This window comes from Aphelocoma coerulescens, chromosome 3 (assembly GCF_041296385.1).
Source record: "Aphelocoma coerulescens isolate FSJ_1873_10779 chromosome 3, UR_Acoe_1.0, whole genome shotgun sequence".
Classification (NCBI taxonomy): domain Eukaryota; kingdom Metazoa; phylum Chordata; class Aves; order Passeriformes; family Corvidae; genus Aphelocoma; species Aphelocoma coerulescens.
The window spans coordinates 37,996,100-38,014,425 of NC_091016.1; the positions used below are offsets into that span (position 1 = coordinate 37,996,100).

Consider the following 18,326-nt stretch of genomic DNA (forward strand, 5'->3'; position numbering starts at 1 on the left):
TCTTCATGTCCTGAACTCCATGTCAGCCTTCCATTTACAGGTGCTTTTAATTCCCAAACACTGTACTCCATGTATGGAACAGTATTTCTTCTCATTGCTGCATTCTCCCTTACCCCAACAATCCAGAAATAAGGTTGGGAAAGTTGGGGTTTTTTTTACAGGAGGATCACTGGTTAATTACATGATGAACTGCTGGCAACAGCCAGACAGCCTGGGGGCTGCTGACAGGACAAAGACCGCCTTCCTCTACTCCCAGAGGCAAAAGCAAATTCAGGTCATGTGAAAGAAAAATGAACTCATCACTGTCTGTCTCATGGTGAATGAGGACTGGAGGGTCCTGTGTTAGTTCCTTGTAAACAGGTAATCCTTGCACAGAAACCACCCAATGCAATTCCCAACAACTGGCTTTCATTAGTAGCAGGAAAAGCCCCACCACTGTTGCTTTGCTTGCCAGCTCAGCTGCTTCATCTTTAACTAGTTTCTATTCTTCCCCTTGCCTTCCCAAGGAGTGATTAGGATAGAGGTTAGGGTTGCATATAACAGAGCACTACCTGCTTACTACTACTCCAAGAGCCATGTGAAACACTTGCTCAGCAGCCATCCATCCCTCAGTAAGAAAGAGCAAGAATTTTATTTCTTCTTTCAGTCCATGCCATTTGTCAAACTGTCCTTTTACTTTCCAGGTTGAGATCAAACAAGCTTTTCATTAGCCTTAACTCTGCTAAGATCATCAGCAGGAGCTCCACATGAGAAGCTTTTATTTGTTTTTTCTTGGTTAATCCATTCTGGAATGGAATGGAAAGGAATGAAAAAAGAAAGCCCACTTTATCTTATCATAAAATATATAGTGCCCCTGATTCTGAGAGAGATATTTTAAGTATGGCACTTTGGAAACCTTCAGATACTTACAGTTTCAACAGCTTTCAATCCAGTCTTTATGTTGTTGACTTCCTTCTCCAGCTCTACCAGGCTGCACAGGAGACAGACACAGAGCAGATAAAACAAAAAGAGCAGTGTTACACAGGGCTACAGGAACTGTGCAGCAGCACAGACCACTGGCCCATCAAGTCTGGTATCCGGCCTCTGGCACCAGCCACACCAGATGACTCGAAACGAGGGGAAGGGGATCTGTTAATGCTCTGTGCTACTTCTTGAATGAGATGTAAGATGAGGCAGACCCTGCTTGCCTGTGGTCACACTGAAGACTGGGATTTTCCTGGGAAGAAAAGGGGGGGTTGCCCTCAGAACATGTGTCCTGTGAGCTGAGCCTGACCCTTCAACAGGGAGCGTATGCCACACGGCCAGCATGCAGTGATCAGCTGACACACAAGCAAGGAGCACAGCTTTAGCACTCACATCACTGGAGTCTCAGATTATCTCTAGGTATGATTCTTACACCATGTAACTACTAAATCCCATTAGCAGGACATTTATGTGTGACTTTTTTTCTCCCTCACAGTCCTAGCATTGTTTTTTCCATCTGCACTTCTACCACATGGTAGTCCTGGCCAGCTTACACTGTAACTGAGCATAGAAACGTGCTGTTAATGCTCATACATGCTTCCCTGGACACAAATGTTACACTGAGTTTCTGCTCATCATATACAAACAGGAATTTCTTTTTTTCTAGGACTTGTGAGCAAAATAAGTCTTTAATTTCCAGATAAATAGTGAGTACCTGTTTGGGAATCAGTAGGCATACCCTCCAAATATTTGGGGAGTAGTAGCTCACATCTCAAAAACACCACTAAAGCTTTAATAAATGCCTTTTAAGTGTGAAAAGACATTTATTTTTTACTTCTCTTTCATTAGTTGGACTAGTTCCTTATACAAAGAATCATGTCTGGGTAATTAATATGCATAATTTTTTTTGAGGAGTGCTTTGGAAAGAAAAAAAATGTTAGTATTTGGGGGGATGGCTTCTGTATTCATTTTTCACAAACACTTCCAGAAATGGACCATTGAATTTTTTGCAGAAAGTATGATGCTTTCCACATTTCTGTGCAAGACTGATTTGTGCAAAAGTTTGAACAATCTTCCTGAAAAAGATTTACTGTAGCCTCTGTGCCTAATTGACCCCATCTTAGAAACAAACCTGCAATTACCCAGAAAAAATAGCACACTTAGATGAACAACCACAGGATATGGTGAGTGAATTACAAACAACAGCCATCCTGGTTACAATGTCTGATTTGTAAATAGATATAGGCATATCTGAGTAAAGCTATTAATTTAGTTATCTACAACAAAGGCATTACAACTGTAAGGCTGGCCATGGGTTTAGAAGACAGAAATGAAAAAAATTATGATAATTAAGTGAACAAAAGTCTCTGGGAACTCCATCTCTGAGAAGCAATAGCACTGGACTTACTTGACTTTTGCTGCTTCTGGAAGATGCTGCAACTCAGACTGGATGTCTAGGATATCTGGATAATTCTTTTCGAAGATCATAATTAAGTAGTGCAAGAGTGTAATGTTCCTAAAGAAAACAAAATAAAAACAGAAGGTAGAAATGAGAAGGAAGATGGTAATGAGAAGGAAAGGATGGTGAAAGGATTGTGACAAATCAGTGAAAAATATTCAGGAAATGTGCTTGATTGGACAAAATAAACAATGTGTCAGCAGTTAGCAGCTCTGCAAGTAAAGAAAAGTATAAGGGATTAAAATAGATTATGTGAGGAATGAGACAACTCTTTGTAGAAATTAAAACAATTTATTAAAACAGAAAAATTGAAAAATTGCAAAAACTAACAAAATATAAAAATTTGGGATCCTAGTGGCTCAGGAAGTATGCCCCAGGAGCGCAGGGATTCAGGAGCTTTGGCTTAAGGCAGCTCTGAACCTCAGGTAGAGAAAAAAAAAAAACTTGCAGTCTAGGCTGGTCAAAAAGAAATCTATTTCTAAAAGCCCCTAGAAAGGGGTAGGTTTCTCCAGCACTGCCATAGCAAGCTGGAGAGGAAGGGAGACTGAGGAAGGCGTGTCTGTTTTTCTCCCTTTTATAGCTTTTGCTCCGCCCACAGTCTGCCCACAGCCCACCCCTTTGGTTCAAGGTGATTGGTGCTCTCCCTTTGACAGACCATCTCCGTCCACCAATGGCTCCTCCTGGTCAGAGGGGTGATATTAGTTGAGATAAGGGTCAGGTACTTACGGGGGCTGGGCTGTTTGTTGCAACTGGGGTTTTTTTTAAAATCTGCCTTGAAACCAAGATACAAGTAAAACAAAAAAAAATACATCCAACACGTCTTAAAACACTTGTAAAAGTATACAGTAAACACAGGAAGACCATAAAAACTTGATTAGTGTACCTGGGCTGATGGGTTAATTTTAACATTCAATTTAAAAATGTTAAGCTCAAAATTAATTAAAGCACTTAATATGCAAAGACCAAGCACAAATAGGGATTTCATGTATGACAGATTAGTCCTTTATGAACCATCCTTCCTAAAACCCCAAGCAATATACTATATCTTAATTTATTCTGGAAACACCAGCAAGCTTCCATCCATCTACGTAGAGGGTGTAACAGAAAAGAAAATTGCATAACACAATATAATATTTGTCACCACATACTTCAGAGAATAAACAACTACTAGTACTAAAGGGACATTAACTTGTAAGGGAGAAGCAAGCTGTCCTCAGAGGCAATGTGGGAACCAAACCTGAGAGTTAACTAAGAAGAGAAGAAGGTTCCTGGAGATTGGAGAAGCTGCGAAGAAAACTACTGCAGTTAACAAAACAACTTACGAGCAGTGGTCAGGCTCACTAACACAAAACCAGTTGCAGCCCAAGTTGGAGCAGATAGGATTGAGATGGATGAGGGATGCAGGAGAAGCTTTAAGGAAATTTGTAAACAAGGAATTCTGCATGTAAAGAGAACAGACAGCCATAACAGCTACTTTAGGTGGGTGTTATGTTGTTAACTGACAGGGAAGATAGCAGACAGCCACTGCTTCACACAGACTGGAATCTGGGAGCTGGGAACTGGTGAGAGAACAGAATCTGCACAGGATATTTAATTTATAGAAAAATCAAGCCAAGCTACAGTAAGGCAAAAAAAAAGTTCAACATTAGCTATTCAGGTGTTAGCCTTGGAATACAGAAAGGACATTTTGGTAGTCAAAACAGTACTCTGTTAGTTCAAACTCTATTAGGTAGGGATGAATTTCCTATGATTTTTTACTGCCATCATTCATTCTGTCACAGCCTGAAGTCATTTCACCACAGTTATGGTCTCAGCAGGTCTCAAAATTCAAGGAAGGTGCAAGTTAGTAAGAGCCAGCATAACAGATCTCCAAGAAAACCCTTAGTGCTGCTGGAATCCAAAAGTCATATTCTCTGCTCAGTCTCACGTGGATTAATTTCCAGAACCAGCATGCAGATATGGGGCAAAACATAGGGTGACCTGCAGTCCATGTCAATAAACAGTAAGCTCCACATTCCCAAACCAGCTGTTTTCCTTATCTGCCACAGATACAACCAGGATCAGTCTCTCTGAGCTATGCCTTCTGGCTTCATTAGTGGTGTACGTAGAGAGAAGGTTTATGACAGTTCTGCATCAGAAACATATGCCATGTTTCACAGGAGGCATAAAATTGTGCTCAGATTTTTTTTGTGCTTTCTTTTTTTGCAAAACCATGGCCATAAAACTTTGGTTTAAAGGGCAAATTCCATAGAAATCCTCATTCTCCCCAAACTTATTTCAGTTATTTGTGAAATACTATGTTTTGTCATCTTTGCATAGGGTTGCAGAAACACAGTCCAACATCAGATGTGCATTTTCCAGAGAAAGAGCAGAATTTGGTTGCTGTGTTAATAGCTGGTCTTAATTGCTGCAGAATTTTTTAGAGTGAAAAGCATTACTTAAGTACCAAATAAGACAATATTTTCAATTGTCTACAGAGCTAAAATCAAACAAAAATCCATTTTTATTACTATGATAAGAGATGCAGCAGCACAGTAACGAATGTGTTTACGGCCTTTTACCCCACCTGTCTATGCTGGATTTGGTGTCCACAATTTTGTTCAGGCTGGAGACTTTGAAGCCATAAGCACTTCCCCTTTGGCCCTTGTTCATGTAATTCCCAAAGGCAAGAACTACCTCCAGGAGTTGCCTCAAACGCTGGCTTCGGATGAGTTCTTTGGATGCCAGAAGAATGGCTTGAAAAGAGAGAAAAAAGAAGAACAGGTTATTGCACAGTGGCTGTTTTTAACATGCTTGGGCCCATAATTTGAAATACCATGAAATGCCCATCTAACTATTGCACAACAAATGCTGCAACACTGCCTGTGTACTGTCCTTCCTGCACCCACACACCCCCACAATCAGGACAACTGGGAGGAAAATGCACTACATCTAGCTTGCAGGAAGCTCCTCTGAACATAGGACCAAGGCTGTTCTCCTGGACTTCGCACTCTAAAAGCACAGCCAGTGAGAACAGAGGGAAGGCTTGAGCTCATCTGAAAACACAGAGTAGAATACACTCACCTCTTCTCTGCAATAACCATGGATGTGGTACAGAAGCCATACACCTCCCCTGCTTCTAGGTTACACATTCCCAGAGTATCACTGTCCTGAGGTATCTATTCTAAGTGTCCTTTGAAGAGGGAAAGTGCAAGGACTTGAGGGTGACCTGCACAGAAAGGCCACGAAAGTTTTTGGAAGCTCAGCACAGCCTGATAACATGCTGCCATATCTGTCGGGTCATATTTACACTGTAACAATCATGAAACTGACTTTATTAAGTCAATGGGTGAAAGAAGAGTGTCAGATAGAATTAATTTCTTAGGATATGACATGCCTTGGGCTCAATGGCTCTACAAGCATAGCATGCATGTAACAGCATCTCCTTTGAAGACAAGCCTCTCTTGACCTTCCCTGCCCCTCTGCCCAGCTCTTAGCAAAAGCTTTATTAACCATACCTTCCACTTTTGGTTTTGCTTCTGCCAGCCTCTCTGGAAACTTCTTCTTAAAGAATAACGCTTGCAGCCGCTGCTGGTAGTGGTCAATCCTGCATGAAGGGCAGAGGAAAGCCAACACTGAACTGGAACTCTTGAAGTCCAGGGCTAGTATGCTCCCCACATAATCTAATGGTTGCATGTTCAGTCCCATGGATCCAAGGGATCATGGACATAGTCCAAACACATCACACTACACAATCAACCTTGTTATGAAAATGGTGGATCTCAAGTCATGTTTGGATCTCAACTGAAAAGGAGCTGGAAGAATTCCCACTACTTTCAAAATATGAGAGTCGTGGGAGATCCCAGCTGCACCTCAATTAGCAGAACAAGATGTGAATCCTCACATGAGGGGTAGCAAAGCTGAAACCAGAAAGAGTGTCAGAGGATGAAGACCTGAGATAGCTGAACAGAAAAAGGGATCTATATAAAATCCTGACCCCTGGCTATACTACATCTGATACTTGGATCTGCATTTCTTTTTGTGAACAAATTTAGTCAGAGGAGGCAGATTTCTGCTTGTCGGCAGGGGACAGGCCCTTATGCACAGAGAGTGCTTCTTGTCCATAAAGTTTGTGTCACGAACGGAAATATTTGTAACATTCAGGGACTTCTGGCAAACACAGGGTATAATGCTGGCCCACAATCTTGCACATTTCCCCCCAGTGCCAGATGATCCATTTTCAGTAACAATTACAGCTGTTTCCAAGAAGTCCTGCATGCACTCTCCCATAATGTATCAAACAGACCTGCTCATTTCAAAGAGGAAACGATCCGCCCGGGCCATGCGCTCGATTTCGTGTTTGTGCTCTTCCAACAGGTCAGTATCGCTCTTTTCAGGAACGAACTTCAGTAGCTAGAGTGAGAGACACAAACCAAACACTAAGGTGTGAGATCCAACGAAAATGAGAGGGGGACAGAGGGGCACAAACAAACCCAGGCGGGGAGAGAGACCCCTCAGATTTCTCTGCTACCACTGGGAAGCATTACATTGACTCAGCCATGTGACCATAACTTCAAAAAAGTGCAGCTGTGTCTACAAAATTGACCTTTTCTAAACCTTTGCTTGCTGTTCTGTCTTTATCCTTCACTGACCCCATTAAGATTAATTTTTAATTCTACGGGGAATTTCCCATTTCAAAATCCTAAAGGCCAAGTGCTACTGCAACTTACCCAAGGGGGAGAACAGAGAGAACTCGATTCCCACAGCCCTACTCGGAGTTTAGATTGGCGCAAACAAGAGCAGGATGTGTCCCAAACAGTGTGAAGTACCCATCGTGCCTATCGTAGAGCACACACAAAGCCTCATCTATCTCTCTCGGATATGCCCTACACTGCTGAAACAATAAACAATAACGGATGTGCGTCTGACACTGGATGCTATTCATATGCTGACCTTAAAAGCTCATACTTTGACAGATTTTTGACATATCTGGTGGTAGTTGTGCTTTAGTATGGTTATAAATACTGCCCTGCACACATCCTCAGCTCACACCCACAAGAACTGCTCACAAGGCGTATCAAGCACTTTGCCTTTTACTGCTTGTTAATACTTCATTGCATTCCACAAATACGTGATATTCAAAGGTGTGGAGCATCAGAAGCTTGCAGTGACTTCTGGAGCAGCTGTGGCCATTCAGATAACATGACAAGCAGGCTATAAATTTCCAAATGGAGAAGCTTTTTGTGCATGATTAAACACTGTGACTGCATGGAAAGAAGGAATCACATTTATTAGACAGTTTATAATTACAATGTTTTGCACAGTCCTAAGGAACTTTATCACATCTCTCTTTAGTCAAAGTATCATCTGCCACCTTCTATAAAGGGAAATTGGGCAATGGTGGTTTAACTGTGGGTTTTTTTTCCTCCCAAGTTATACAGTCAACCAAGTGCTGGGGATGGAAGTCCCAGACTCCCTTCTAGTGTTCCCACGAGATCTCTTCTAGTCCTGGCTCTAACCAACGACCTACAGGGTGTGGTTCCTCGCACTTCCCAATAGAAAAGCTACAGGCAGAGAAGGGAGATGAAGAAAAAGGAAAATGAAGAAAAGAGAAAAGGAAAACAACAACAACAACAACAAATAATCAGCAGGAAAAAGTAGAGATGAGAAAAATCATGGAAATAAAGAGGACATGAAAAGAAACCTCATACCACCTGTAAGCACGCAAATTTTGCACGAAGAAGAGAAAACTTCGGAAATCAACCTGATACAAAAACAGTTATATAACAGAGGTATACCCCTCTGGGAAAAATACTTTTCTCATGCTCCCATGTGCAGCTCCACTGGCATGACAGGGCCATGTTCTGATCTCCAGACAAACCAGCAGCCCCAGTACATACATCCACTTGAGAAAAGGCAGTGAAGGACCTAAAAATAAGTTGTATCTGACTTTAATCTTTCTCACCTGCTCAAGCATATCTTTCGCTAGGTCTTCTTGTTCATCCATCTTCAAGATTGCTTGTCTGATTTCTTCATTAGACAGCTTCAGCCTTTCAAAAGTATCGACATTGTACCATCAGTGCAAAGTTTAAGTGACTGACAATTGAGAAAGTAGGAGGCCTGAAACACTGCACCAAACAGGCACGAAACAAGCAAGGCAAGCTCTACTGTGAAGTTGCTATTCTAGAATATTCAGTAAGAAGAACATATCAGTTCTAAAGACAGAGGGTTTATGGATAATATATTTTTGTCCTCTTCAGTTAATCAAACACACATCAAAAATCCGATGGTGATTAATAACAGTCAGGTTATAGATCAAACGTGCCTCCAAGTTCCCCCATACCAGATACCTCCCTCATTAAGTTCTTTTGCCATAGTAAAACCCTTTATCTCCATTTATGACCCTGAGCTCATGTAACACCCTGACTTGTGAATATTAAAGCATCTCCCAGAAAAAAAAAAGCAATGGGACTGAAAACTCCCTTATTGAGAATGTGTTTTCTTGCAAGAAAACTGCTTGTGCTAGGTAAGTTCACTCTGTCAGCAGTGACAGATGACAAAGGAACAGAGAGCATCTGCATATCCATATTTCATATCCAATGTGAAACAAGCTCTGAAAACAAGAGCTTTTTAATGTTATCTGAGGTACTAAGATTACACTCTCCTTACCACCTACTCTTGTCCATTTGTGTGCAATGAGTAGGGGTCAGCAGCTACAACTGAGCATAGAATTAATAAAGAAAAGAAGTCTCAAGGTCTCCACTTGAAATCCAGGGCAGATTAGGAGGAGTCAAAATTTGTGATTATCAAGATGTTGCTTGTTGATATCTAAGTGTCAAGGATACTTGAAATGAACTTTGTGGGTCTCAGAGCAGATGTCAACAAAGTAAAGCACAAGTGTGAAATTCTACCCTACCAACCCCAACCCATGACCCTCAGTCATTTCAGGAGAGTAGGGAAGATTGAAGTGAACCACAAAGGAAAGGCTATCCACAAGAAAATCTCAGTTTTGGGACTGAAACAGTAGAGTGAATATTTGAGGAGTGAAGTCAACAGTCTCCATGGACCTTCTACAATCAATATAATTAATTAACAGCAGAAAGAGAAAATGGAAATATAAATAAGAGACAGGCTGATGCATGAGGCAAAATGTTTTTGTCTTCAGTGCTAAGAAGTTCTATGTTGAAATTTCACATTGCCATTGGCATTTGAATAGAATCATATTTTTGGAACTAGGTAAAAGCAAAAGAAAAAGCTTTATTTTTAGAGACAGGAAATATTACTAAATCTAAGAAACTTAAAATATTTTAACATTGCCCAATATAATCAACAGCTGGAAACTAAAATATGACTCAACAGACATTTGAAATCTTGTAAGTATTATATCTCTGAACTAATTGCCCTTTTTGTGTTCCTAGTTGGTCATCATATCATCTTTCCACAAGGAGGGCAAACTGATACCTACTAAGCAATATAAAGTACCGGATTTCCAGAAAAGCTTCATAATTGGGCCATGCTCAGATGGGATATAAGGATTAAAATTTTCACAATGAAAAGGATGGAAACTTTTTACTTCAGGTCATTAGTTTGACTGTGGACCAAAAAAACAAACTTCCATGCATGAGGTTCTGCAAAAAGCTTTACAGCCTCAATCAGAACATAGAAGGGTTACTTTTGGCTTAAACTGTGAATTGTAGATTTCATGGCTATGTGACCCCGAACTGATCAAACACTGACTGGATAAGGGCTGAAATTGGTGGCTGTGGGCCTGGTCCCTAGGAGACACATATACACATGCCCAAACAATTTGGTGCCTGAAGTTTTTAAAGTGCTACATTTTGTTGACTATTTTTCCTTTAGAGAGCACCTTTGCATTTTCCAGAATCTGGAGTCTGCAGATTAGATTTACCTTGTAACACAGGCACACAGTCTGTGAGAGGGAATGAAATAAAGCAACCTATTAACACCAGGGTGGAGAGGTTTTGTTGCTACTTTTACAGAGGTTAAAAAGAATAAGGGTGAGTTTCATGTGCTTCCCATGCAAATAACTAGAGCAATTACTAACTGACCACCCATTACACAGTGCAAGTACCTCTGTGTGTGTTTGGGGATGCAGTAAACAGGACCAAATAAACAGGTTTGATGTACATCAACACAGCAGTGTTGCACATATTGCCACTGATCTTGCTGTTCTGTCCAGAAGCCCAAGCATCAGCAATAAATACACTTGAAAACATCTTCTGTTCAAAAATAATTGAGAGCCCCAAGGACAGAGAGTTATACAAACACTTTCATTTCTTGGATGATTCTGTGCCCCGCCAGCCATCAGCAGAAAAACATCTGGTTTGAATGGTTTAGCCCACAGTAGAGAAAAGCAGAAAGCTTGCCAGTCTCCTGCCGAGAAGCAGTTTAACTTGGTCACTTACAGGACTGCAACAGGGTCATGGTGCCTGCAGGTGTGCATCCTAGATTATTGCCAATCTAATTAGTAGTATGGAAGGATTTACAGCAGAGCAATCTTACTCTTCCAAAATGGGCTTGTTCTTCTTCTGGGACAGGATACATTTCGAAAGCAACAATGACACAAAACACAGATCTTCCCACTTAAAAATTGTCTGAATAACTGGCCAAAGAATTGTTAATCAAGTGATTCTTCTTTTATTTTCAAAACTCATGCCCAGCCATATAGAAGATCTTAAAGATGGCCAGCAGTAATGTGAAACAGATGTGCTGCTTTTAAACAGAAACAGGTGAACTGATTAAAGAAGAACCTAAAGCAGATGCGTAAAATCTTTCCATTTAAAACTGAAAAGAGGCATCCCTCAGCGTCTAAAACTCATATGAGAGAGACAGCAAAATTAAAGTGGAATTATGCCCCAAAAATTTACACTACAGAAATTACATTTTGGTATCTATTAGAAAGCTGCACTGACTTTCTTACAAGCTTTGCAGATCCAAGCACTCTTCCTCCAGCTGCTGGAGGTAACTCAATTTGGAACAGCACACAATTCAAGTTGTATTCCCTCTGCCTTGCACTTCTCTAAATCATGTATCCTGGGATCATGACACAGGAAATAAATGTGACCAGAAGAAAATACAGTGCCCCTTTCCTCAGCTGCAGCACATTCATTCATAACACAGATCCTGCCTGCTTTTGTTCAACAGGAGCCTGATACTGGTCAGATGAGGAAGGAAAAGGATCTTTACCGAGAATACTCCCTCCTTCTTCCCTCACCCGTACATCTGGTGGCAGCATATGGAAGTCCAACTGCTTGAGTCATCTTCAAGCAATGTTAAAACTCAACAAGTACCAAATAACTTCTGATATGGTACTTAGCCTACCTCCCTCTATCCCCTCTGGCTTCATAAATAATCTCTATTGACTCTGCAGAGTAATTCATCACTAATCTCCCCAGGACACCTCGACTGATTTAACACCAGCTTCACTTGCAGACATCAAGTGGTTTATTGTTTCGTACTCTTGGAGAACGCCAGCAGCCTGACTCAGAACATGCCTGGGAGACATGTTGCAGTTTTACATCAACTTCCCTTACAGACATCCAGTGCTCGCTCATTTATTCTCCTTAAATATACCCATTGATTTAACTCACAGCAACCTCCCCCCTGCATTTCTCCCTCCCATGAATCAAAGCAAAATGCTTGTCACTCATTAACCATCTCCCCCTCCAAGGAAAAAGTGAGTTACTTCATGGGCTTGTTCCTTGGATCTTTCTTAGCTTTTGAGAAGGAAGCATGCCTTCCCACTAACAGAGAACTGGAGCTTTGTTGCCGCTATGTTAAGTTCCTGTACCACAGTGGTCACAGACCCACTGTTCCTTCTACCTTGGAGAAGAGGACAGATTATCATGTATCAACGACATTTTATGCCTCCTACGGAACTACAGTGCTTCCAACAGATGCCAACAGTAGTAGCTGTGACAGTCAGAGGCACTGATTGATACTTAGCTTAGTCCTATGGCCAGTTTGTACAGCTCACCCAAATCTTAGCTTTTATTGACTGCAGAATTCTCCATGTCCACAAGCCATTTCACACAGGCTACTACTTAATTCATTTCCAAACTGTGACTAAGACATAATTTCTCTAACTCCTGAGCTCTCCCGAGGCTCTGTACAACTCCCAGGCTGCAGGCTGTTCGATATCTACATTTTGGAAATACTCGTTGTCACTGCCCCATAAAGGCTTCCTCTCAGAAGCAGCATTCAAGAGCCAGGCTGCTCTAATGGCATATTCAGCCAGAAGACAGAAAGAAAACTCTTTCCAAATCCTGTTATCTCAGTTGCCAATTCATCTCATCAGTGAAGACAACAGTGACCTAATGTTTGTGGGACAACATCTGGGATATTTTACCAGGTATATCTTATACCATTATATCAACATGTTGGGAAAAAAAATCCACCAGTGTCTTTTCAGCACTGTACTGTGAAAGTATTCTGGCAAGTGCTGAAAGAAACAGGCTTTTCTTTTCTTGTCCTCCTTCAGCAAAAGCTCATGAGTAACCAAGCAACTTTGTATTCAAATACTCTCAATTATCTTCCAAGAAGGATCTGGGAATGACTATCGTTCTGAGCCAAGAGGAGTGAAGCAGGACCAAACTTGCGAATCCCCAAATTACAGTGAGATATTGATGAGGCAGTGGTTCATCTTTTATTGCAACCCTACCTTCTGGCTCCTAGTTGTGATCTCAGACAGGATGGCATTGACTAACATGTTCAGTTTGCCTTGGAGTATCATACTCAGCCCAGAAGTTAAAGCTGTTTATTGCAGACCTTTGTTTAAACCCAGAACATCTCTCCAGGAACCCAGCAGGCACCGGTTATTGCCCAGTGTTTTTCAATACAGCACACTGAGGAACAGAACTGCTGAGTCCAATCAGCTGTTTCTGTGTCAATATGTTCTGTTTCATATGATCTGTACCCCAGAACATCATACTGCTTCAAATTTACCTTAAAACAAGGGTGAACACTGAATTGCCACATGGCAGAAAGGCACATGGGGACTGGGGGCATGCAAAGCCAGTACATGGAGACTGACACTGGGTGAGTAGCTTTTCCCCTTAATGTCTCAACTGAAAGAGTTTAAAAGCACTGAGGTGGTACAGTGATGTGAGAAAAATACTTGATCTCTTTTGTATTATCATTGGAAATTCTGCCCAAGCCTTTTTTCTTCTCCCTTACTCATGTTTGAATTGACAAAGCCACAAACATTTGGTAAAGCTGCCTGCTAGTACCTGTCTATTGTCACACTCACATTTAAAACTATTTAATCTGTGTAGTCAGATTCTGCTTTCTGTTACTACTGGTTTTACGACATTTTGCTAGCACTCCTATTGTTTCCAGCCTCTTGAGAAGGTTACTGCTGACTCACTGGGCCACAGGAATAACAAACACATCACATTATGTCAGAAGAACACTGACATAATTATTTTGCTGGAATTCATGCAAAATAATGTGCACAAAGAAGTTCCATAAGTATACATTCAGCCTTCTTTCAAGCAAGATGTCTCATAGAACTGAATCTCTCCAGAGCAGTCCACAGAGCAAGACAATACATATATTGGGCATGTTCTTCAAGAACATTTAAAGAAAAACAGAGCAGCAAAAGCATTATCCATTACTTAAGTAATGGAGGCTGGGAGAAGCCATAATGGTGAGAGAAATTTCCAGGTGAAAGCAGGGAAACATGGGGATCTGGGATGACTCTGCCAGACCACACAAGTCTGACAATAAAACTCCAGCCTGGTGGAAACTGCAGACATCAGGAAATTCATGAGAGATAGCAGATTTCCAGTGTGACAAATAACTGTATGTTTGAAACCCCATTAAGAAAGCTAAATTTGAAGCTGGTGGGTGCCTGAACTCACCACAAACAGATGGTTCCGTGTCCTGGTTGAACTATGGCCTACTGGAAGTACGTGAGATAAACTCACTTATGCTTTTTCAAGCCTCTGAAGATGGCCTATGGAACAGAGCACTGTTTTAGATCTACCAGGCTCTCTTAAACAGGGACAATTTAATCCTTCCTCTACAGGAAAACTGAAAGATGCTACTATGGAGTAGTTGAAAGATATGGGGTTTTTTTATGGAAATAGAGATGAGATTGGGGAGGAAAGTTTATGAATCTGTTAAATTTCAGCAAAAATTAGCTAGCAATTCAATTTTCATCTCTTTTCAGCCTACTATGCTGCAGCCTGTCTGCAAAAGAAAGCAAGAGACATTTCTCATTCTTGATAGGTTTTGGCTTGTTGGATCATATGAAATATGAGCTCTGCCTGACCCCTTCTAACACAGTGTTAGTAAAACAAAAACATTTGAGTAGGGGAGGGAAAGAAAACCCAACCCATGCAGCTATTTTACTTTAAAGGACACGACAGTTTAGTGTAAACAAAGGGGGAATAAACTACAGGGATATATGCACAGTAAGATTCAATTGGAAACAGCTGTTGGCAGATACTGTGGCAACCTGAAATCTGGGGCTGCAGCTCCGGGTTGCACAAACCCCTTTTGTTTGTCACCAGTTTTAAAGCCCCTCTCACTACATGTGTGTGCACAGCCCCATGTACATGTGTGAGGTGTGCTGCAGGAGCAGCAAGTGCATGGCAGCAAGCAGGGGTGATTTGGCTGGGAGTGTCTCTGCTTCAGGGTCTAACCTCAGGGAAGAAGAAGCGGGGTAATTAAAAAACCTGCCAAGGGGTTACAAAGCCCTTTCAATTATTGTCTGCAGCCATTCCTCCCAATTCCTGTCTTTAATATTAGAACCATGTAATGACAAACAGCAAAAAAAGAGGCAAGAATGTAAAGGTGCTATTTTAGTTCCCAAAGATTTTTGCTTTTCTGGTTGCATTTAAAAGGAAACTTTGGGGAGGAATAGCAATCCTGGGCCAATCTGTAGGATATTTCTGATATTCTGGGTGTAACACTATTCATTACAAACATTAAATTATCTAAGCCAGTGGGATAGCCCTGACAGTTGTTGTTTCCAATAGCACAGCAGCAAAGTTAACAAGGCACAATGCAAATCTGCAGGCTCCATAGGGACACCTCAGTCTCCAAATCTCTATCATCCATATTAGACCTGCTAACAATAAGAGCAGGCTATTTCCTAGTGAAGAAGCTGACAGTCACAAAACAAAGCTTTTCACCTCTGGTTTGAGTCCAGACTAGCAGTTCAAGGTGCACTAACTTCATGGCACACCTGGCATGAACACATGCCATATATCTTGAAGCGCAAGGTTCATGCTTCAACGACCCTGCTGTTGGAGGCAGCAAAAAGAAAGACAAAACACAGAAACTATCCTTTCTGTCTTGCTGTATAGAGAGGATTCTTCTCAGGTAAGATTGCCCAGACTTGCACAGCAGAGGAAGTGAATGTTGAAAAACATGCATTGCTGCTGTCCACACTGCTTTTGTTTTGGAGACAGAAGATTTTTACAAATAAATACCTAGGGCCATACCAAGTCATGGACCAGCCTCCTGGATCCTCCTCAGCCCAGCCAACTGCAACACAATGCTACCACTTCTAGGAAATGTTCCACCTGCTAGCAGAGTTAATCTGAAGCCCAGACACAATTTAGTAGGTCCTTCAAACAGCGTGAAAATCCTGTTGCCCTTATGCCTTTCCCTGCCCCAGCCTCAGTCAGCTGCCAACACCAGCAAAGACATGTGTTGGCAACTGCTGCAGAGAGAGAAATGTAAGCCTTCCCTCAATGAAGGTTTGGATGGTGGGGGTCCTGCTGACATGCAGGCTAATGCCACATAAGTAGCATAATGAGAGCCTCTGTGGGTTTCACTGAGCAAGGGAAAGAACTTACTCCAGCCCTGGTGGTCTGGCTGCAACCTTGCTTTTAACTGTTAGCTTGCTAGAGCAGACAAGCATCACATCTATATGAACCCGTATTTTCTACTGCCCAGTGAAACAGTTTTGCTGCTCAGTACTGCCACAGCTTTGCCAGGTTCTGTCTCCAGCCTTGCTGTCCCTCCTCTGGTAGGAAAGGCAGCTTTCTCAGTTTGATCAGTATCTGCACAAATCTGACAGTGACAGACCTCCAACCCAGTACTCATGTTGGTAGAAAGACATGAAAAAATATAGAGGGCCCTGATGTCACTGCATTTGAATGCATTAGTCATTGCAGGAATACACATAGGCAACTTTTGGCTTCAAAAATCTAATTTACAAATAGAAGACTTAATTCTTCACAGAATACTCTGAGTTGGAGGGGACCCACAAGGATCATGGAGCCCAACTCTTTAGTAAATGGCCCATACAGGAATTTAAACCACAACCTGGATGTTACTAGCACCATGCTATGACCAGCTGAGCTCATCGCAGGGTCTTGAATATGAATGCCTGTGTTTACCACTGTTCTCACCACAAGTCAAAAATGAACATCACACTCAGCTCTGCTGTATTCCAGGGAGGTGGTCAGAGCAATATTTAGAAAGAGACAGAACAGGGACAAATGACATACAGAACACGGAGGACACATCACTGAGTGAAGTGCAAGCACTGCAAAAGAGCTGCTTTCATCTACCAGTGAGTAGTGATCAGTTCCTGGTGACGAGTCTTCAGATACAAGCTGGTGCCCACCTGTTTGACACACAAAATGTGTGTGTGTGGATATTTTTATTAAGTGAGATCACACGTATGAGAGATGTGCTTTTATGACACCTTAAGAGAGGTTTATCTGAGGCTCTGCAGCTATTAAACAGCAGGTCTAGTTGGGAAAAGAAACACATCCATTTGTTTAATTTCATCCCCTCTTGCCTCTGCACTGATCATGGCACACCCTGTGAGCTAAGGCTTAGCACACTTACTTGGAAAGGAGAATGACACAATTCTGGGCCCTCCGGCCATCAATCACAGAGAGCTCTTTCACCTTTCGTGTGGAGAGGTAAAGGTCTTCTGTTGAGCCCATCTCTTTCTGCATGTATTTCAAAAGGGAGAGAAAACAATCAGCATTATGTTTCTCACCCAACACTGATAGACTTAGCTGAGTGTAATGAACAAACCCATCCCAACCTAGAAAAATCCACCCACATGATAAGAAAAGAAGGCAAGGGCAGAAAGAATGTAGGTAGATCCTGTGTTATTAGACAAACAGAAATCATTCATTAACACCTATAACATCAACTTTGATCCCAAATACTGGACCTGATTCTGACCTACTGGACTCACTCTACCAGCAATTACATTATGTTAATGTGAAAAACTGGCATGACAGGAGAATCAGGCACATTACGATGAAGCCCACTGGTGTCACAACATATCCTTCAGCAAATGCCTCCTCCAGGGGTTGCACAGCATTCTTGAAAGGCTGCAGCACATGCAATAAAAATCCTTCTGTTATGTCTTAAGGCTGCCATTGGACCTGACCAATCCATATTATATGAGAGATGCAAACAGCAGGGCACCATGGTATTTATCTTACTAAATATATCTTACTAAATGGTAAAAATCTACATCTAAACTATCTTCTTTTTTAAAAACTAATTAATATATTTAATCAGACAGAAATAACTCTTTCCCAAAATTGTCTGGATATCCCCACTGCCATATTCATCACCTGAAAAAACCCTAGAAAATCCAGTCCAGAACATTTGTCACAGCACACAGAGATAAAATATTTGCAAACTCAATCTGACCGTCCAGTTTTTATCTTCCCAGCTAACTGCTGCTGGAACCATTTAAAAAATGCCTTTTCGTGATACCCATATTTTCAGGCCTTGAGATTTTGAGATTTACCAGTATAATACACCTTTGAATGCACTCATCAAATAAGCAACATGACTTCTTTTTTAGCATATAACAGCGAGCATGCTGAGTCAGATGAAAAGGTCCATCTACCCCAGCATCCTGTCCCTGGGAGTGGTCAATAGCAGAGACCCAGGGAAACATGTCAGATCATGG

At 41.5% G+C, this 18,326-nt stretch overlaps 1 protein-coding gene across 2 annotated transcripts in view; it reads right to left on the reverse strand.

Moving 5' to 3' along the window:
* Positions 1-18,326, reverse strand: part of DAAM2 (dishevelled associated activator of morphogenesis 2) — a 172,438-nt gene that overhangs the window by 13,824 nt on the left and 140,288 nt on the right. For both annotated transcript variants that reach the window (XM_069009816.1, XM_069009815.1), the window contains 7 exons: positions 17,234-17,340; positions 8,367-8,451; positions 6,708-6,814; positions 5,920-6,008; positions 4,989-5,157; positions 2,372-2,479; positions 910-970 (listed from right to left, as the gene is read on the reverse strand). In XM_069009816.1, the coding sequence (XP_068865917.1) occupies positions 910-970; positions 2,372-2,479; positions 4,989-5,157; positions 5,920-6,008; positions 6,708-6,814; positions 8,367-8,451; positions 17,234-17,340 (726 nt within the window). The remainder of the gene's footprint in view (positions 1-909; positions 971-2,371; positions 2,480-4,988; positions 5,158-5,919; positions 6,009-6,707; positions 6,815-8,366; positions 8,452-17,233; positions 17,341-18,326) is intronic.